The 19,795-nt window shown below is 33.1% G+C and overlaps 1 protein-coding gene across 2 annotated transcripts in view; it reads left to right on the forward strand.

Moving 5' to 3' along the window:
• Nucleotides 1–19,795, forward strand: part of CCDC88A (coiled-coil domain containing 88A) — a 123,782-nt gene that overhangs the window by 18,341 nt on the left and 85,646 nt on the right. For both annotated transcript variants that reach the window (XM_054575430.1, XM_054575431.1), the window contains exons 3-4: nt 9,738–9,846; nt 19,175–19,244. In XM_054575430.1, coding sequence (XP_054431405.1) covers nt 9,738–9,846; nt 19,175–19,244 — 179 coding nt within the window. The remainder of the gene's footprint in view (nt 1–9,737; nt 9,847–19,174; nt 19,245–19,795) is intronic.

The following is a 19,795-nucleotide window of genomic DNA, read 5'->3' on the forward strand; positions in this document are numbered from 1 at the left end:
AATAAATAATAAAAGAATAAACTCTGTTACACATACTCACAACTGTAAACCTATTCTTGCCCCACCCTGTATGTGTCTTGCAGAGCCAGGCAGTGTATCATTATTACATTTTTATTTTTTTAAAAATACTGTTTTTCCTGAAGTTTCTAATTTTCTTGATTTGCATAATTTTCAGTAAATTTATCCTTAAATACTCAATTTTTTTTCATAGGAGTAGAGATGAGGACTTTTCAGGCAGTTTCACCTAAGGTTAATTTCTCTCACATAAAGAAGATCACATTCTTGGGGTAAAAGGGCTTGCTTTCCATGATCCTAACATATGTCAATTTGACCCTAACTTACATTAGGCGTGCATCAAATGGGAAACCCAAGCCTTATAATTGAAAGTTTATTGCTCTCTAGATCCATGCCTAGAGTGCTTAGCAGTTATGCTGGTATCCAAATCCAGAAAGTTTACAGATAGAATGTGATGTGATATTCAGTGATTTTAAAGAAGGAATTTTCCAGTTCTGCTTGCATACTGAAATAACAATTTGTGCAGTGTAGATTAGAAACCGAAACTGAGGCTCTGAGTACTTAGGTATTAGCCTATTCTACCAAAGAACTCCACACTTTCTATTCAATATCCTATGAGTCTACTAGATCCTAGAATCCCCTCAAATTCCATATAATTGTAGCAAAGATTTGTCAACACAAAGCACCATAGTTTTTCTAAAAGGATGCAGAAAACTTTCATTCTCTGTTATCTTTGAGATCCCTGTTGAATGTGAAAATAATTTTAGATATTAGACTACTTTTCCATAAATTTTCAGCATACTTTCTCTAACTAATCTAAATTGTATTTTTCACTTTTTCTCAAATTCCTAAAATAGCTTCATTTGATATCCTTAGTATATACAAACTAAGGGTTTGCTCTTTTTATATTCAAAATGGTCTTACTTGTTACAAGCAATCTTTCTCTTAAAGGCTGAAAAAACTAAATATGAAACTTGGAAATAAAAAAAACATTTTTTAAAGATTTTGAGCAAAGCAAAATTCTAAATTCTTAAATTTTGCTCATTCTTAGGAGAACTTTAGACAAAGGAGGAGACTACAAGGCTTTTGAGCAACTGAATACATTTCAAAATATCACAAGGAATATTGGACATAAAATTTAAAGAGAAACTTTAAAAGTTTGTTTTTTAAAAAATCACGTGGAGGAACACAGACTTGGTAACAACTCTGTCAGGGACAAAGATTATAACATTTTTGAAAGTAGGAATGAAATCACATGTTTATTAGGATATTAGACATCCATCCCAAAGTATAATCCAAATTATATAGTATCATGGAATAATGGGTTTGCACTCTAAATTTGTAGTTTTTTAAGTTTCTATAAATTTTCAGTTATAATATTAAAATCTTTCTTAAATATTTGTTAGAATTAAATGTTTAGGTTTATAATAAAATATTGCTGTAATGAACTGAGTGTGGAAAGGAATCTTTTTTAGTTTGATTACTATGAAAACACTCATGATATGCTCAAACAATACAATAAAAACAATTAGTTACTATCCATGTGGGTTTTATAGATAACATTGCTGAAACCTTTTTATTTTAGTCTTTGTTTTCTTGAACATTCTTTGTGAGAAAAAGCTGAAAGAGAATAAAGGAAAAAAGCTAAGATCTTAGGCATATTACTACTTTGGACTTCGATTTTCTGATTTATAGTGAAACTAGATAATGTCTGAAGTATTTTTAGGTATAAATATTACCAGCATGTAATTAGAAACATTCAAGAGTGAGAAGTATGAAAGGGAATTCAAATATAGAGTTAAGAAAATAGAAATAGAAATAGATGGAAGAAGGCTATAAAGGAACGGTATTTATAGAATGTCTGTGATTGCAAAAGAAATTTGCATAACTCTGGGTAGTATACCTAATATTTTTGATAGTAGAGTTGTTCCTCTTCTCTTCCATCCACTGTAGGTATATTTTTCTCCACAATGGTAGCTTGACTTAAACTAAGCTTTTATATATTAAGTAACATGGCCACATTAGGTACTCAATGAGTATTTGTTTAACTTAAACTGGCCAAAAGTGTACCCAAGTTCATTTTATAAAGCAAGATTTTCCTTAGCTCTCTGGGTTTTTAATCATTACTTCCTGACCATGTGGCTGTTTATCTGCCATAACACATGATCTGAATTTTGTGATACAGTCTCCTTGTTTCTGTAAGTAACTAGTTCTGGTTGATACTTTTATAAAACTCAGAGACCCACATTTTCAGTTATATTCTCATTTGCCTTGTGCTGTTCATTATTTCCCTGATGCATAAATCAATCACAGGTCAGATGTAGCTTTCCTTATTACTATTCTCCCTAAACTACTAAATTGTACTTTAGGACTCTTATTATTCAATTGATCTTTGAAACACAAAACCTTAGTAGAAAGTACCTGTTCAGACTTCCAAGTGAGTTGTCATCTCGTAACTCTCATTAGAAAGCAACAGTTTTTAAAAACACTGTGTTTAGTTTCAGATTGTTTAGTCTTATTTTTATTTAATCAGAAAACATTTATGATATATGCTAATTTGTATAGATAAAAATGTGAATAAGATGGCCCCTGGCAGAACCTCACAGGCAATTAAGTACTGGAAGACCTGTGATGGAATTATGTATCCCGCCCCGCCCCCACCATCCCCCCGCCCGCCCAAAATAGGGAGTAATGTTATACTGTGTGGTGGAGCTGATAGAATGAATAGTTTAAGATTGTGAGGATGATTCAGTATGAGATGTTGTAACAGTGTAGTTTACTACATTGTCATAATAAAGGAAAACAATCAGGTGGTAGCAAATACAGGAAAAATTGGATAAAATTCAGCACCTATTCAGATATTGAATGGGAATAGGAGGGAACTTAACTTGAAGGAGAGTGTCCATCAGAAAATTGTGGGAGACATTATGCATAAATGGTAAAACATTAAAAGCAACACCAATAAATTTAAGAACAAGGTAAGGATAGTTCTTATCTCCATTATTATTTGTTAATATAGTATGTAAAGAAATAGAAGTAAGATGTAAGGTTGGAAAGGAGGAAACTGTCATTTGCTGATAACATGAGTTATTTTTTAACCAGGAAACCCAAGAAAATGAACTAAGAAAACTAAGTTTTGAAAAGTGGTTAATCAGAAGTGCAGTATAAAAGAACTGTAGATTTCCTATTATACACTAGCAATGAAAAGTAGAGAAATGGAGAACAAATCCATTTTACCAACAAAAACCCAAGTAAAAGAAAAAATTTTTTTTAAAGATTTCATTTATTTATTCTTGGAGAGGGGAAGGGAGGGAGAAAGATACACAGAGAAACATCGATGTGTAAGAGCAACATTGATCAGTATCTTCTTGCATACTCCCTAGACGGTGACAGGCCAAAACCCAGGCATGTGCTCTGACTGGGAACTGAACTGGTGACCTTTTGCTTTACAGGATGACACCCAACCAACTGAGCCACATGGGTTAGGGTGAGAACACTTTTTAATTTAAATGTATAAGACCTTTGTGGAAATTTTAAAATTTATTCATGCAAATGTCAGGGTTTTTTTGTTTTAATTCTCACTGAGGATATGTTTATTGATTTGAGAGAGAAACAGAAAGAGACAGAGAGATACAGAGAGGCAGAGACATCAAAGTGAGAGATAACCAGGGATCAGACCTGCAGCCTAGGTATGGGCCCTGACCAGGAATGGAACCTGCAACGTTTTGGTGCATGATATGATGCTGCAAGCAAGCCACCTGCCCGGGGTGCAAATGTCAGTTTTTGTCAAGTTAATATTATTAAAATTCTAATAAATCCCCTTGAAGTTTGTCAGAGAACCTTATAAATATCCTAAAATCCATAGGAAAGAGATGTATGTATTACTAACCAAGATAATTTAGAAAACAAAAACAAAAGAAGGGCTTCTCCTAATAGAAACATGATAATAATAAAGCTATAATATAAAAAAGGTTTTAGTAACATAGGAATAAACAAATGAATAAATAGAATGATTGCAAAAGTAGAATCACACTTAATATGGGAATTTAGTATATTATATAGGTCAATGGGAAATGATAAGCTCTTTAAGAAATTGGTGTTGGGATAATTGATTATGAACATGGGAAAACTACGCATTATATTCAAGAAGACCTGTAAGAGCACCAGCAGACAAACTGTTAGAATAAGAAAGTTTAGCAAGGCTTTTAAAGATAAGAGCAATACGCAAATACTGATAGCATTTAAGTATCAGTAATAACCTATTAGCATCTGTATTTTTAAAATATTGCATTCACTCAAACAGTGAAAACTAGAAGGCATTTAAGAATGTATCTACTAGAAAAAAAGGGAGAGGACCCAAATAAATAATATCAGAAATGAAAGAGGAGGAATAACAACTGATACCACAGAAATACAAAGGATTGTCAGAAACTACTATGAAAAATTATATGCCAAGAAATTTGAAAACCTCGATGAAATGGACAAACTTCTAGAAAAGTATAACCTTCCAACACTGAATGAAGAAGAAGCGGAAAGCCTGAACAGACTGATAATAGCTGGGGAAATCGAACCAGTAATCAAGAAACTCCCGGCACACAAAAGCCCTGGGCCGGACGGTTTCACAGGATAATTTTACAAAACATTTAAGGAAGAGCTAACCCCTGTCCTTCTCAGACTATTCCAAAATATCCAAGAGGGGGGAAGACTCCCAGACTCTTTTTATGAGGCTAGCATCACCCTAATCCCAAAACCAGATAAAGACCCTACAAAGAAAGAAAACTGCAGGCCAATTTCACTGATGAACATAGACACTAAAGTCCTCAACAAAATATTGGCAAAGCACATCCAGCAATACATTATTAAAAAGATTATCCACCATGATCAAGTGGGATTCATCCCAGGGATGCAGGGATGGTTCAATATACGCAAATCAATAAATGTAATACATCACATAAACAAAAGGAAAGACAAAAACCACATAATCATCTCCATAGATGCAGAAAAAGCTTTCGATAAGGTACAGCACCCATTTATGATCAAAACACTCAGCTAAATGAGGATAAATGGGGCATTCCTCAACATAATAAAAGCCATATGTGAAAAACCTACAGCCAACATCATACTCAATGGGCAAAAACTAAAAGCTTTCCCACTAAGATCGGGAACACGACAAGGATGTCCGCTTTCACCACTTCTCTTCAACATCATATTGGAAGTCCTAGCCACAGCAGTCAGACAAGAAAAAGAAACAAAATGCATCCAAATAGGAAAGGAGGAAGTAAAACTATCATTGTTTGCAGATGATGTGATAGTGTACATAGAAAACCCTGTAGACTCTACCAAAAAACTATTCAACCTAATAAGTGAATTCAGCAAAACAGCAGGATACAAAGTCAATATTCAGAAATCAAAGGCATTTTTGTACACCAATAATGGAATAGAAAAAGAAGAAGTCAGAAAAAAATACCATTTGATATAGTAACAAGAAAAATAAAGTACCTAGGAATAAATTTAACCAAGGAGGTAAAAGACCTGTATGCAGAAAACTACACAACATTGAAGAAAGAAATTAAGGAGGGCACAAATAAGTGGAAGCATATACTGTGTTCATGGATTGGAAGAATTAATATCATCAAAATGTCCATACTACCCAAAGCAATTCATAGATTCAATGCAATCCCTATTAAAATACCAATGACATATTTCACAGAAATAGAACAGACATTTCAAAAATTTATATGGAAGCATAAACGACCCTGAATAGCCTCAGCAATTTTGAGAAAGAAAAACAAAGTAGGAAGGATCACAATACCAGACATCAAACTATATTACAAAGCCGCTATACTCAAAACAATCTGATTCTGGCACAAGAACAGACCCATAGACCATTGGAACAGAATAGAAAGCCCAGAAATAAGCCCAGGTCTATATGGGCAACTAATATTTGACAAAGGGGGCAGAAGCATAAAATGGAGCAATAATAGCCTCTTCAACAAATGGTGTTGGGAGAGCTGAACGGCTACATGCAAAAAATTGAAATTGGATCATCAGCTGACACCACAGACAAAAATAAACTCAAGATGGATAAAAGACTTAAATGTAAGTCGCAACACCATAAAAGTCCTAGAGGAGAACATTGGAAGGAAACTCTCAGATATCCCATGCAGCAATTTTTTCACTGATATGTCTCCTAAAGCAAGGGACATAAAGGAGAGAATAAACAAGTGGGACCTCATCAAAATAAGAAGCTTCCTATAAGCGGAACCTAACCAACAAAACAAACGTGTAAGAAAAGTAAGGCCAGCAACACTGAAAGAAAAAAGAAACCAACAGAGACAAGAGGGAAGGAGAGAGGGATGGGTGGGGGGAAAGGAAGGGAAGGGGCAAGTCAAGGAACATATAGAAAGGACTCATGGACAAAGCCAAAGTGGAGAAAGATTGAGGGAGGGAGAGGGGGGAGGGAGGCAGGTGGGAGTGTTGGGGGGAAGGCGGAGACAAATGTATTAGAAAAAAATAAATAAATTAAAAAAATTTAAAATAAAAGAATGTATCTACTAAATGACCTTCCTGGAAAAAATTATAAAGTGGTTTCAAATAAGGGCTGAATTTTGGATAGGACCCCAAAAGCACAAGCAACTAAAACAAAAATAGACAAATGAGATTGTACAAACTTCTATGCAACAAAGGAAATAAAATGGAAAGGCAACCTATAGTAGTTATCAAATTAATTATAGTAATTCATTATATTCCATATAATAGTATGACCCAATACTATCATAGGGAACCATGAGTGTATTGATGTAAATTAATTTAAGATGGGTGAAGATCAGATTATTTATAAAGGTTTCAAATTGTGAGCCCTGGCCGGGTGGCTCAGTTAGTTGGAGTGCCATCCCTAGACCAAAAGATTGCCAGTTCCATCCCTGTTCCCTGTACATGCCTAGGTTGCAGATTTGATTCCCTGGTCAGGGCATGTATGAGAGGCAGCTGATTGGTGTTTCTCTCTCACGTTGATGTCTCTCTCTTCTCTCTCTCTCTCTCTCAAATCATTAAACTTATCCTCAGATGACGATCTAAAAAATGTTCAAAGTATGTTCTCCCAAAATACTTAATAATTACAAAAGGAAAATAGTTCACTGTGATGGAGAAAACTGGCAGCTACCAGTTCAATTAAGTGATAAAAGTGGATATCATCAGTAATAGGACAAATCAAAATTATGTACCACTTCTTAGAATGCACTGAGAAGAACGTAGCATCTCTTTGGTCTTCTTCCTGTCAAAAATACATAACCTGAACTTAATTATGAGTCAGACACAGTTTAATCAGACAAACCCAATTAAAGGACATTCTGTGGTATAACTGACCCTGTAACCTTTTAAAATATCCAGGTCATGAAATTCAAGGAAAGGTTGAAACTTTTTTCCAGACTGAAGGAGACTAAAGATTGCAATTCAGACTCCTGAATGTGAAGTGTGATTTTGAACTAGATTCTTCCCAAAAAAGGATATCCATTTATTATTGGGAACAATAAACTTGATTGGATTCTAAATATGAGAAGGTGGTAATATATATGGTAGTGTTGGCAAGGGAATAGTTGAAGTAAAGCAGTAGTTCTCAGCATATGGTTTGAATATCCTTTCAAAGAGTCCAGAAGATCCTCTTTTTCCTAACTGGGTGAGGCTGAATTTTCTTCACATATGTGAACCAAAATAATACAAACAATAGGTTGAATGCAGAAGCAAAGATGAGCATCAACCTGTTTTTAAAAATTAAACCAGATACTAAAGGTTTGTAAAAATAGGAAAACGATGCCACTCTCCTCACTATTTTTTAAATTTTAAATTTTTATTTTTTTAAATATTTAAAATGTAGTGTTGATTTGATATACATTGTGAAAAAATTCCCAACATCTAGTTAACACATGTTACCTCACATTTTTATCTTTAATGTGTGTGAAAACATTGAAGTTCTACTCTTAGCAAATTTCACTTATAATAGTGTTATCAAGTATTGTATTTTACATTAGATCTTCAGACCTTATTCATATTGTAACTGAAAGTTTGTACCTATTAAAAAATTTTTCATTGGTTTTAGAGAGGGGAAGCCCAGGAGGGGGGTGGAGAGAGACAGACAGACAGAGAGGCAGGCCGGCAGGCAGGCAGGCAGGCAGACATAGATTTACTTGTTCCACTTATTTATGCATTCAGGGATAGAACCCATAACCTTGGTTTATTGGGATGACATTGTAACCAACTGAGCTACCTGGGCAAGGCGAAAGTTTCTACCCTTTTACCAACCTCTTCCTATTCCTGGCAACTACTTTCCTATTTTCTGTTTTTATGAGTTTGACTATTTTTTAGATTTCACATATAAGTGAGAACAGAGTATTTCTTCGGCTCTGGCTTATTTCATTTAGCATGATGCTTGTCAAGGTCCATCCATGTTGTTGCAAATGGCAGGATTTCCTTTTTTCTCATGGCCAAATAATATTTGTGCACGCGCGCAAGTGAGATCTTTATCCATTTATGTGTAGATGTACACTTAAGTTGTTTCCATGTCTTGGCTGTTGTAAATAATACAGTAGTAGTTTTTGATCCTGTTTTCTTTTCCTTTGCTTTATATACACAATAGTGGGATTGCTGGGTTCTGCGGTAGCTCTGTTTTTAATTTTTTGAGGAACCTCCATGGTGATTGCACCAATTTACATTCCCACCAACAGTGTACAAGGGTTCCTCTTCTCCACATCCTCACCAACACTTATCTTTTGATGATAGCCAGTCTAATGGGTATGAGGTGATGTCTCATTGTAGTTTTGATTTGCATTTCCCTGATGATTAATAATGTTGAACACCTTTTAATGTACCTGTTAGCCATTTGTATGTCTTTGGAAAGGTGTCTATTCAGTTTCTTTGCCCATTTTAAAATTGGATTGTTTGTGTTTTTCTGCTATTGAGTTGTATGAGTTCTTTATAATATTTTGGATATTAGCCCCTTACGAGATGTATGATTTGCAGATTTCTTTTTTACTCTACAGGTTGCCTTTTCATTTGTTGATGGTTTTCTTTGCTGTAAGAATCTTTTAAGTTTTATATAGTCACGCTTGTTTATTTTTGCCTTTGTTGCCTTTCCTTTTGGTGTCATTGAATTTCTCATTCTTAACCATGGCCTGTTTTTCTTCTCTAGTTTCTGCTACATCAGAATCATTGAACCCTTTGCTTTCATTAAATCTACAGATTATCCACGATACAAGTATAAACCTGTGCCATCACTTCATTTTTTAATTTCCCTTGGACATTTCCTGTGATATGTTATACTTTTCATTATCCAGTGAAGAGATACAACATTTATTTGTCATTAGCCTATAGTTTACATTCTTGATTTAAACAGATTTATTTTGTGTTATAGAAATACACATATTCAAGGAAATAAGAGGTTCTTTATTCCAGGAAGTTGGAGAGATGAAATGAGAATCAAGGACAACATCCAACTTATGTTTCAAGTTTATTTTGCCACTGTCTTAGAAATGTCAGATGCATTTTTATTAGTTAGAAGCACTGAATACATTTCAAAGTAATTATCTGTCCTTTTAGATCATTCTTTTAGTGCAGATGAATGTATAGTTTGGTTAAAGAAAAATGTATTATGTGATTATTTTTAGTCATCTATAGGTTGATAGGCATATTTCAGTGTAATTTTAAAGTATTTTTTTAATTTATTTCAGTAATCCTAAATTGGAGAGTCAAAGAGTAAATAAAAAAGTGAACAATGATGCCTCACTTAGAATTCATAATCTATCCATTTTGGTGAGACAGATAAAATTTTATTATCAGGTAAGTGTTTTTTTTTCACCTTATATTTTAATAACTGCTCATATATTCACATTTTTGTGTTATTTAGTATCAAATGTATACTAAATGCTTATTAAATGCCAGGTACTGGTCTGTTTGCTGGAGACTGCACAATAATAACATAGTCTATTTTTATGCACTATTAAGATACAAGCAAGCACTTGATTATTATCTAATTTTACAAATAATTGTTGTATTTCGTGAATTTTTAAGACTAATCCTTTTTCCTGAGAATTTGCATAGTCCAGTACTTCGTTAGCTGGTATGCTTGAATTATGCTTTTGAAGAGTACTTTTTCTTTTTTTGACTTAAACTGGAAGCATATTTCACAGTTTAAATATGAGGATATTACTGTACCTCTAAGAATTGCCATAACTGCAGCACACAAATATTGGTGTGTTATATTTTTTAAATGTTTATTTCTATGAGTTTTCTAATTTTTGTTATGATTTCTTATTTCATGAGATATTAGAAGTATGCTTTTAGATTTCCAAACATACGGCATTTTTCAAACAATCTGTTGATTTTTGGTCAAAGAATGTGGTTCATGTGATAATTATTTTTTGACATTTGTTAAAGATTTCTTGGTTTGGCCTGGTATGTTGTCAGTTTTTATTAAAATTTCATGTGTGATTGAGAGAGATGTGCATTCTTTAATTGTTTGGGTACAAAGTCAGAGTAAGCTTGCTTGTTAATGGTATCATTGAAACATTTTGCAGCCTGATTATTTTTCTCTCTTGCTCTATCAGTTATTTTGAAAGATGACTTGAAATCTCTGATTATGATGATAGCTTTGTCAAGTTTTCATTGTATACTTTAAAGCTATGTTATTGGGTGCAAATGAGTTTAGAATTGTTTAATTATTAGAAGAATTATACTATTTATCAGTAATTGTTTCTACATATTTTTCTCTTTACTGGTTTAAAAGTTTTTCACTCCACATTTGTTTTTGTTTTTTTTTTTTAGAAAGCCACTCATACTTACCGTAGCAAAGGCTAAAATTAATTAGTACCTGTACTCTTTTATGAACAGTACTTTGACCTTAAAATACTTTAACGCCAGTCATTCCCCCTTTGACTTTTAAGCTGTTACTGCCTTTTTTAAAAACTAAATTTAGAATAAATTTAGTTCTTTTTATACCTCATAAATTTGATATTGAAATTACTGTCAAATAAATAAAATCAGTGTTCCTTTAGGTCAAGCTACATGTTTTCCTTTTATTCCCCACCTCTTGTGGTTTTCTTTTCTATCTCACACCTGCATTTGGGATCGTTTTCTTACTGAAGCATAGCTTTTAAATGTTAGTTTAGAGAGGGCTTGTTGATAAAGTGTCTCAATGTTTATTTGTCTGAAAATGCCTTTATTTCACCCTAGTTCTTGAAAGATAGTGTTACTGGATTAACAGTTAATTATCCCTCATTGTTTTGCCGATTTTATTCTTCTCTCTACTCTTTATTATTCTGGAGAAGTCAGCTGTAAGTCTAATTTTTGTTCTTAGGTTAAGCTGTCATTTTTCTCTCCTAGCTGCTAATTTTGTCTCTTCTAATACTGGCTTTTTCCTGTTGTCTTACCTTATATATTTCCACTATTTCTGTTACATGTATATGAGGCTTTCTTACTCTATCCTCTGAGAATTTTTTCAGAACTGTTTTTCAGTTTGCTAATTTGCCCCACATATTTGTCAAATCTCAGCTTAACCCACTGATTGTTTTTTTTTCACAGTTCAATAGATTTTATTAGTCAAAACATATCCCATTGATTAGTATCAATATGTTTTCATAATGGGCTGTGCTTCCGGCAGTGGATGAGGAAGGTGGTGGGGGGAAGGCAGACACCGATTGATTTTTGACCCTCAATAATTATCTCTTTCATTTCTAGAAGTTCTGTTTGATTCTTCTTACATTTGTTTTTTATTTTGTTTCTTAATCATTCTTTAATTCCTTTGTTTACTTTTTTAGAAATTTAAAAAATTTCTACTTTATATTTTACATCTGATAATTCCCAAATCTGCAATCAGATCTGTGGGGATCTGAATCTACCCTGTGTCTTCTATTTGCAGTTTTTGATGGTGGTCAGTGGTGGCAATGATGTGTATGTGTGCTTTTGAGTTCGTTTTGGGAGGGAATTTATCTGTGGGAATTCTTTCATGTCTGAGCCAAGTATGCGTTGCTTCAGAGAAGATTTGGTTTCTTTTGTGCTCCAGTCCAGAACCATTTTTTAATTTATTTTAAGGAGCTTTATATTATTTTAGAAGCAATATCTGTTTACTATAGAAAAGTAGAAAAAATGTAAAATATGAACACTTGCGTGCCTAATGGAGATTACTGTTGTTAGCACCTGAATATATATACCTCTGGATCTCTTTTTCTTCATCTTTGTATATGTAAATAATATATTTATGTGTTTATGTGTATATTTTTAACTAAGACTACATTATTGCAAATCCTTAGGGAAACAACCTTCCTCAATACCTACCAAAGGCTAAGGAAAAACAGCTTTTTTCTTGACTTCCTTTATAGGGTTCATTTTTTTCTTTATCTTATTTTTTTTCCCTTTTTTTGGTGGGGAGAAGGGAAGGGAGGGAGGAAGAAAGGGAGAGAGACATCGACCTGAGAGAGAAATATTGATCAGTTGCCTCTTGCACGAGCTTCCACGAGGACCAATCCCGCAACCCAGGCATGTGCCGTGACTGGGAATTGAATCCATGACCTTTCAATTTGCAGGACAAAGCCAGAACAACTGAGCCACACTGGCCAGAGCGGTTTTAAGTGTTTTAACTGAGAAACCTTGTTACTTTTTTTTTTGAAGTCAGTCATGTATTTTTAAAGATTTTTTAAAAAATCATTCAGCATTTTTGGATTTCTTTCTTCTCTTTCCCAATATCCAGTTACTACTTGTTGCCAGAAATAAATCTGTGCTAGATTTTTTATAAACATTTTTAAACCTAAATGCTAATAGTGCCAAGATGATGTTATTATTAATGATTTGCTCTTCTCTTTTTTTTTAAATTTTATTGAAGGGAGGGAACATTGGTTTGTTGGTCTACTTATTCTGCATTTATTGGTTGATTCTTGTATGTGCCCTTATTTGGGATTGAACCCACAACCTTGGCATATTGGGACAACACTCTAACCAACTGAGCTACCCAGCCATAGCTGATTTGCTTTTTTTTGATTGTCACTGCTTTTTTAGATACATCTGTAAATATTTCATTAACATTTGCTGGATGACCAGTTATATACCCTTTCTTTTGATTAATCTATGTTTGAATACCAGTGGACTAATTCACAGCTAGCAGTGATTGAATATTGTAACATTTTGTCAATATTGTTTCAGATATTTAAAATATAATACCGAGGGTTGAAATTCCCCCTGTACCATTCTCCTATGCTCTTCCTTACCATACTAGTTTACCATACCATCTCTACTCTGTCCCCATGTTTCATATTCTTAAATAAAATGTTTCTAAGGCACTTAGGAAGTATCTTTAGAAATAGGTCAGCCGTCCTATTTACATGATTAATTGACTTACTAAAATTATTTTTTATTCTCAGGTATATAACCAAAATAGACATGGCCTACTTTAATATGACAGATTTCAAGTTAACAAAGTCCAAATCAGTGTAGTTCTTGTCACCTGTTAAATTACCTATCTTTTGAAAAAATCAGATTTTTCTCCAAAAGTCTTTCTAAAGCTATTAAAAATATACAGTGTGGGGCAAAAGTAGATTTACAGTTCCTGTGGAAAATAATACATTAATAAATAATAATACAAGAATAAACTCTTGTGTACCCAACACTATAAACCTACTTTTGCCCCATGCTGTATTTTTATACCATATTTTGCCATGTATAATGCATACTTTCTGCCCACATTTTTGAGTGAAAAATAAGGACGCACATTATACATGGGTATAATGATTACATACCATAGGGTATAATAACCCCATGTAAATGCGCACAAAAAGTGGGTGCATGTAATACATGGCAAAATATGGTATCTTATTCACCCTTATGAAAAAATATTTGAGGTAAAATATTTGAGTACATTTTGATTATTCTGATTCATGAAAGGAAAGTGGATTTGGGAAAGTTAAAATTTAGAAGTGTACATCTCCAGTTTTTTGTTTTTTGGTTTTTTGGGTTTGTTTTATGGGTGGATAAGCATTAAGGTCATGTTGTAAAAGTGATTCCTAGGGAGAAAGGAAAACTGATACAATACCCTGAGATGATTGTTAATGTATATTTTCAACAGTAGGTAAATTTAACTGTCAGTATTCTTCCTTTGTTTACATTTTAATGGCTTAGAATATCTAAAAGCTCTGTAAAAATTGTAATGTCATTCAGATTTCTGGGTTCTACTAGCTCTTATTAATACCAAGGCATTGGTGAACAGAATAGACCGTGTCCCTATTTTCATGAAATTTGCGGTTCTGATAGAGGGATAATGGAAAAGTAAATGAACTAATTTTGATTGTGATAAAAAAAAGGTCAATGAAGTAGTAATGTGAGAGATCTTGAGGGAAATAACTGATAACATTAGATTATTAGAAAGTTTATTAAACATACACTTTGTTATGTTTAAGTGGAAATTCAGACCTTTTCAGATAATCATTAGATCCATAGCAAGCATCTCTTCTTGTCTTGCAAATAAATATTTAAAAATTCTCAAGTCAGGAAATAAATAAATTATAGCTATAATATTACCTAGGGTCTTTGATTTTTTTTCTTTCCTTTTTGTTTTTTAAGATTTTATTTATTTTTAGAGAGGGAAAGGGAGGGACAAAGTGAGGGAGAGAGATATTAATGTGTGATTGCCTCTTGCACACCCCTCAGTGGGGACCTGGCCTGCAACCCAGGCATGTGCCCTACACTGGGAATCAAACTGGCAACCCCTTGATTTGCAGACAGGCACTCAATCCACAGAGCCACATCAGGCAGGGCTGATTTCTTTTTTTAAAACTTACTTTTATTTCTGGGAATGAGGGAGAGTGAGTGGATTTGATTTTCAGTGACACAGTTTGAAGTAACAACCTCAGTCCAGTTTTAGAACTTTCAGCAGCTAGTGTTTGGTATAACTGCTCTGACTACATTTAAATAAGTATTAAAAGAAGAAGCAAGGTGGTTGTTTAATCACCTTTTTGAGACCCAAAAAGAACACGTTACAATTAGGGAATTTAAATTTATTAGGAAATTTTTGCACAAATATTAAAAACAAAAACCAGATCTAATACCATTAATGTAGTTGCCAGAGAAAGCAGGTGCTTTTTAAGATTTTTCTTTAACATCCGTTATAATAGGCAACATTCGGAGTTTAATAAAATTCAGTAGCCAAGTAAAGAGACCCTTTGTTTGTTATACAACAAATACTTTGTATTCCATCATGTTTTTGACACTTGGTTAGATGTTCTTTTCTTTCAATGCCATTCATTTAATTTTTTGTAGCTACTGAAATATGGTAAAATAGTTTTAATTCTTTTTGCTAGTAGCACAGATGAAAAGAAAAATATAAATAGTATGAAAAATGTAATTGTTTGAAATTTTAAAATAGATTGTAAGAATCTTAAAGGAACATTTTGCTCAGTGTGTGATTCAGGAAAAGGACATGAGCTCAGACCTTTTCCAAGTGTGGATTAACTTGTTACTGTAAAGGCAGTATGATGGATAACATAGGAAAAAGGAGAAGCCTAGTTTAAGTAAGAGACTCGAAATAGTCTCTTACAATGCTTTAGCGGCTTGAGCTTTATTTAATTCACAGAAACTTGTAGATCAGTAAAAAAGTTTTAGATAGTCCACTAAAAAGTACAGTTGATACACCATTTTTATAGAAAGGTTATACAAAGTCAGCTAAAACTAGTAGGAATGAAATTGTAGAATCTTTCAAAACGCTTCTACTATTACTTCCTATTAACATGATCTTTGTCATTTCTGTCTTGCTTTGTATTTTTCTTTTTATTATTGCTGTTTTATTATTAAGTATTGCTGTTCTCCAAATCTTTCTGGACTGTCTTCATACCAGGATGAAATTTCTGCCTATTCAGGGAAATTTTGCTTTAAGGATCCTGAAAACTCTCACATTTTTTATATTTGAATATTTGTATGCCTCTAAAAAATTGCTGCCTTTCCTTATCTCCACTTCCACCAGTCCTTTCTCATTCCCTGCTTTATTTTTATCATTAGCATTTATCACCAAAAACATTTACATATTTTCTGTCAACCCTACTAAAATGTAAATTCCATGAGAGCAAGGAGTTTTGTTCATTGCTGTGCTTCCAGTGTCCACAACGTCTGGCAAAAATTAACCCGCAATAAATATTTGTTGAATGAATGCCTGTCCTGATTTTTCTCAAAACTTTATTTTCTTTCAGTTGTATTGGTAAAATTATTTCTCCATACATGTTTTTAGGTTTCTTATCACTTTAGTAACAAATTAAAGTATCTTCAGTAGTTCATATACATATCATCCTTAACCCATCAATTAATTTGCATCTCCTGTTTAACAAAGTCATATTTATCTTGGGCTCATTTATGTATTATTTTCCATGTTTTTAGCGTGTTAATGATGAACATCTTTAGAGGTAGGCGAAGTCTGGAAAGTCTGAGGATGATATAATCGAGTTTTAACAATTACCAGTTTGGTGGGGTTTTTTTAGCCCTTGGTCTCTTTTATGTCTTGTATATTTTAAAATGTTACTTTTTGGAATTGGGAGACAGGAATGCTTATAAAAATGTATATAGAATCCTCTGAGGCACCATTAGAAATAGAAGCTTTAGAAAAATTTGGGTTTTTAAAATTTGTATAATTTTAACTGCCTTACATAATATTAGTACTTTCAGACATAATTAAAAATTAACACTTGGAAATAAAGTAAAATGTAAATTTTTCATCATTAACTCCAATATTTAATAAGCATCATCCTTCTTTAAAACTTTGTACTTTCGTTTCACTTTCTACCCTTCCCAATAAATGTCACATACATAGTAAATCATGGAGACAAAATTTAAGCCTAGGCTTCCTGACTTTACCAGAATACACTATACTTGGCAATCAGATTCCACTATATTAGGGGACATTTTGAGATACATGGAGGTAAGCTGAAATTTAGCAGTTTACTATAGCAATCTGCATCATTCAAATATAATCCAACTTCATAGTATACAGGTCAAACTGTATTAATACATGTGGTCAATGATACCATGTGGTAAAAGGAAATAGGAGATTGGTTTCATCTTTTGTGGAAAGGCTGAGCGAGCATCAAAGCATGGGCTAACACTATAGGCAGGAATTGGGGAGCCATTGAGGAAGAGGGGGGAGGAAAATAGGTAGCAGACCATATTGAAGATTTCTATCCACTTGGATAGTTTCCTTATAATAGTGTACCAGCATAGAATGTTATGTAGTAAATCAATAAAATAAATCGCCTTGGAAATGATTATCGATATTTTCTAGTTGGTTCATCACTTTTTACTCATCTTACCCCATAATAAGTGGTGCAAATGAGAATTATCTTTAATATTGAAGTTTAGATAAGCTTTTTTCTAATAATTCAGGACATGTTAAAATTTAAAGCCTGTCTCTGTAAGTTAGAATTTACATGTTCTTTAGTCTGACTTAGATTATCTTCACTAAATGGGAGCTAGATAAAACAGTGATTCCTCTTTTCTGTATGTATATCTTTCTTATTTATGATTTCTTTTAATATGTACAATGATAGTTCTGATAATTTTGCTTCAAGGCAAGAAAACTAAATGAATTAGAAATTCCTTTAAGTGCATTTGGCTGTTACATAGCTATAGCATATTTTATCTTGAGATAACTTGATTTTTAACTTAATAAATAAAATGCATTTATTAAATATCCAAACTTAGTGTCAGCCCTTGGGGTAAGTGATTTTAGCAGATTTTGACACATTCTTAATATTCTTGCTTGTACATCTAACACAATGCACATACTGAGTATGTACTTTTCTTTAAATGTATGCATATTTTTGGTGATAATTATTTAAACAGCTAGTAAATATAATGGAGAAGAAAAATTTTTCAACTTTTTAATACATATCCATAAAGAGTTATGCATAGAAGATTAATTTTGATTAGCTGCTGGTGTCATGCCACACACTCTCTATGGGAAAATGCTTTTATGAATCTAGAGTTACACATCTTTAAAAAGCAGTATAAGTTAGCTTTTTATAGTTATTTGTTTCCCCATCATACTATTTTAAGAATGATTCAGAAAGAATTGAATTCTTACAAAAACTAACTGATTATGTCTGAATATGTAGTGAAAGCCAAATTGTGAAGACACTCAGTTATTCCTATAATCTTGCAAAGATTCAGCAATATAACATGACACCCATCAATCTTGTAGTCTTTTCATCGCAGACCTTTTGTAGCATGTCACTGTTAGTGTTTGAAGTCACAGGCATGATGCATGTGTTTACTTCCTCAAAGAAGAAGTATAAACCGAAGATACATACTCCATGCATTACCTAAAATGAGTAATTTGAAAACATCCTTGTCTTTCTGAATTATCCTGTACGTTCAGAATATGTATATGTAAAGATTTTTTTTTGTTTTTCAATTACAGTTTACTTTCACCATTATTTTATGTTAGTTTTAGGTGTATAGCACAATGGTTCAACAACTGTATACTTTACAAAGCGATTCATCCAATATATCCAGTACCCACCTGGTATAAAAGACATAGTTATCGCAATATTATTGACTGTATTCCCTATGCTGTATTTATGTATATATGCTTGTCACTAAAATTTTAGTGGAAGTCAAAAGAAGTAAAGCATCTATTGTACCCAGAGGAGAAAAATAATGATTTACTGTGGAAAAGCTCACTTTCATGAAATGGTCATAAGAGGGGATTTTGAGTGAAGTAACCAGCTTTCTTAATTTTAATATCAGTTGATATTTTTAATTCCCTCAGGGAAGAAAGAAAAACCAAATGAATACACATGCTTACTCTTTTGTTGAGAAGTGTTGTTTGATTATTTAACATCTAAAACTCAGATTTCTGAATAAGTATTAGACCAGTTCAACTTGACACTTTTATTTTGTGAGCATTTGGCATGTCTTAATACTGTTAAGTCTATCTGATATTATAATTTATTTAATTCATTAACAAAGTTAGAAAAAATTTGAAATTGTAGATATCTTTTTCATGTTTCTTTATTTTTTGAAACTTTTAATTGTAGTATAGTATACCTGCAGAGAAGTGCACAAATCATAAGTTGCAGCTTGTTAGGTAATTACCTAGTCAGCATTACCCATATAACAACTTTTGGGTATCTTTTTACAGGAGACTTTGCAGCAATTGATCATGATGTCATTGCCAAATGTCTTAATCATTGGCAAAAACCCCTTTTCTGGTAAGTATTAACATTAGCATAACTTGGTAATAAAGTCTTTTCCTTGCATAATACTAGAATGCTTACCCAGATCTTGCTTATTTAGATCAATGGGCTAGATTTTTCATTACCATTAGGGAAAGTTGGATAGTCCATTTTATAGAGAGAAAATAAACTTAGAATATTTGTAGGTCATAGATGGAATCAGACATACATTTCACATTAGATCTGGTGTTTTTTCAGCTGTCCCAAATTGATACGTTCTCTCGTGAGTTTTAGTTTTTAAAATTTTTAGATTACGTATTTAGAGAGAGGAAGACAGGGAGGAAAACATCGATTTTGCCTCTCGCACGCCCCCAGCTGGGGACCTGGCCCACAACCCAGATGTGTGCCCTGCTTAATTAGGAATCCAACTGGCGGGTGACCTTTCCATTTGCACGAGGGTGCCCAACCCACTCAGCCACATTAGTAGGGGCTCTGTGATGAGTTTTAGGGTCTCATTATAAACAAGGATAGAAGATAATGTAGCTATAGGTTTCAAGGAACATAACCTTAGAAAAGAAGTGATTTTG

The sequence above is a fragment of the Pteronotus mesoamericanus genome, unplaced genomic scaffold (genome assembly GCF_021234165.1).
Source record: "Pteronotus mesoamericanus isolate MK-2021 breed Mesoamerican mustached bat unplaced genomic scaffold, CSHL_Meso_final contig_291, whole genome shotgun sequence".
Lineage (NCBI taxonomy): Eukaryota > Metazoa > Chordata > Mammalia > Chiroptera > Mormoopidae > Pteronotus > Pteronotus mesoamericanus.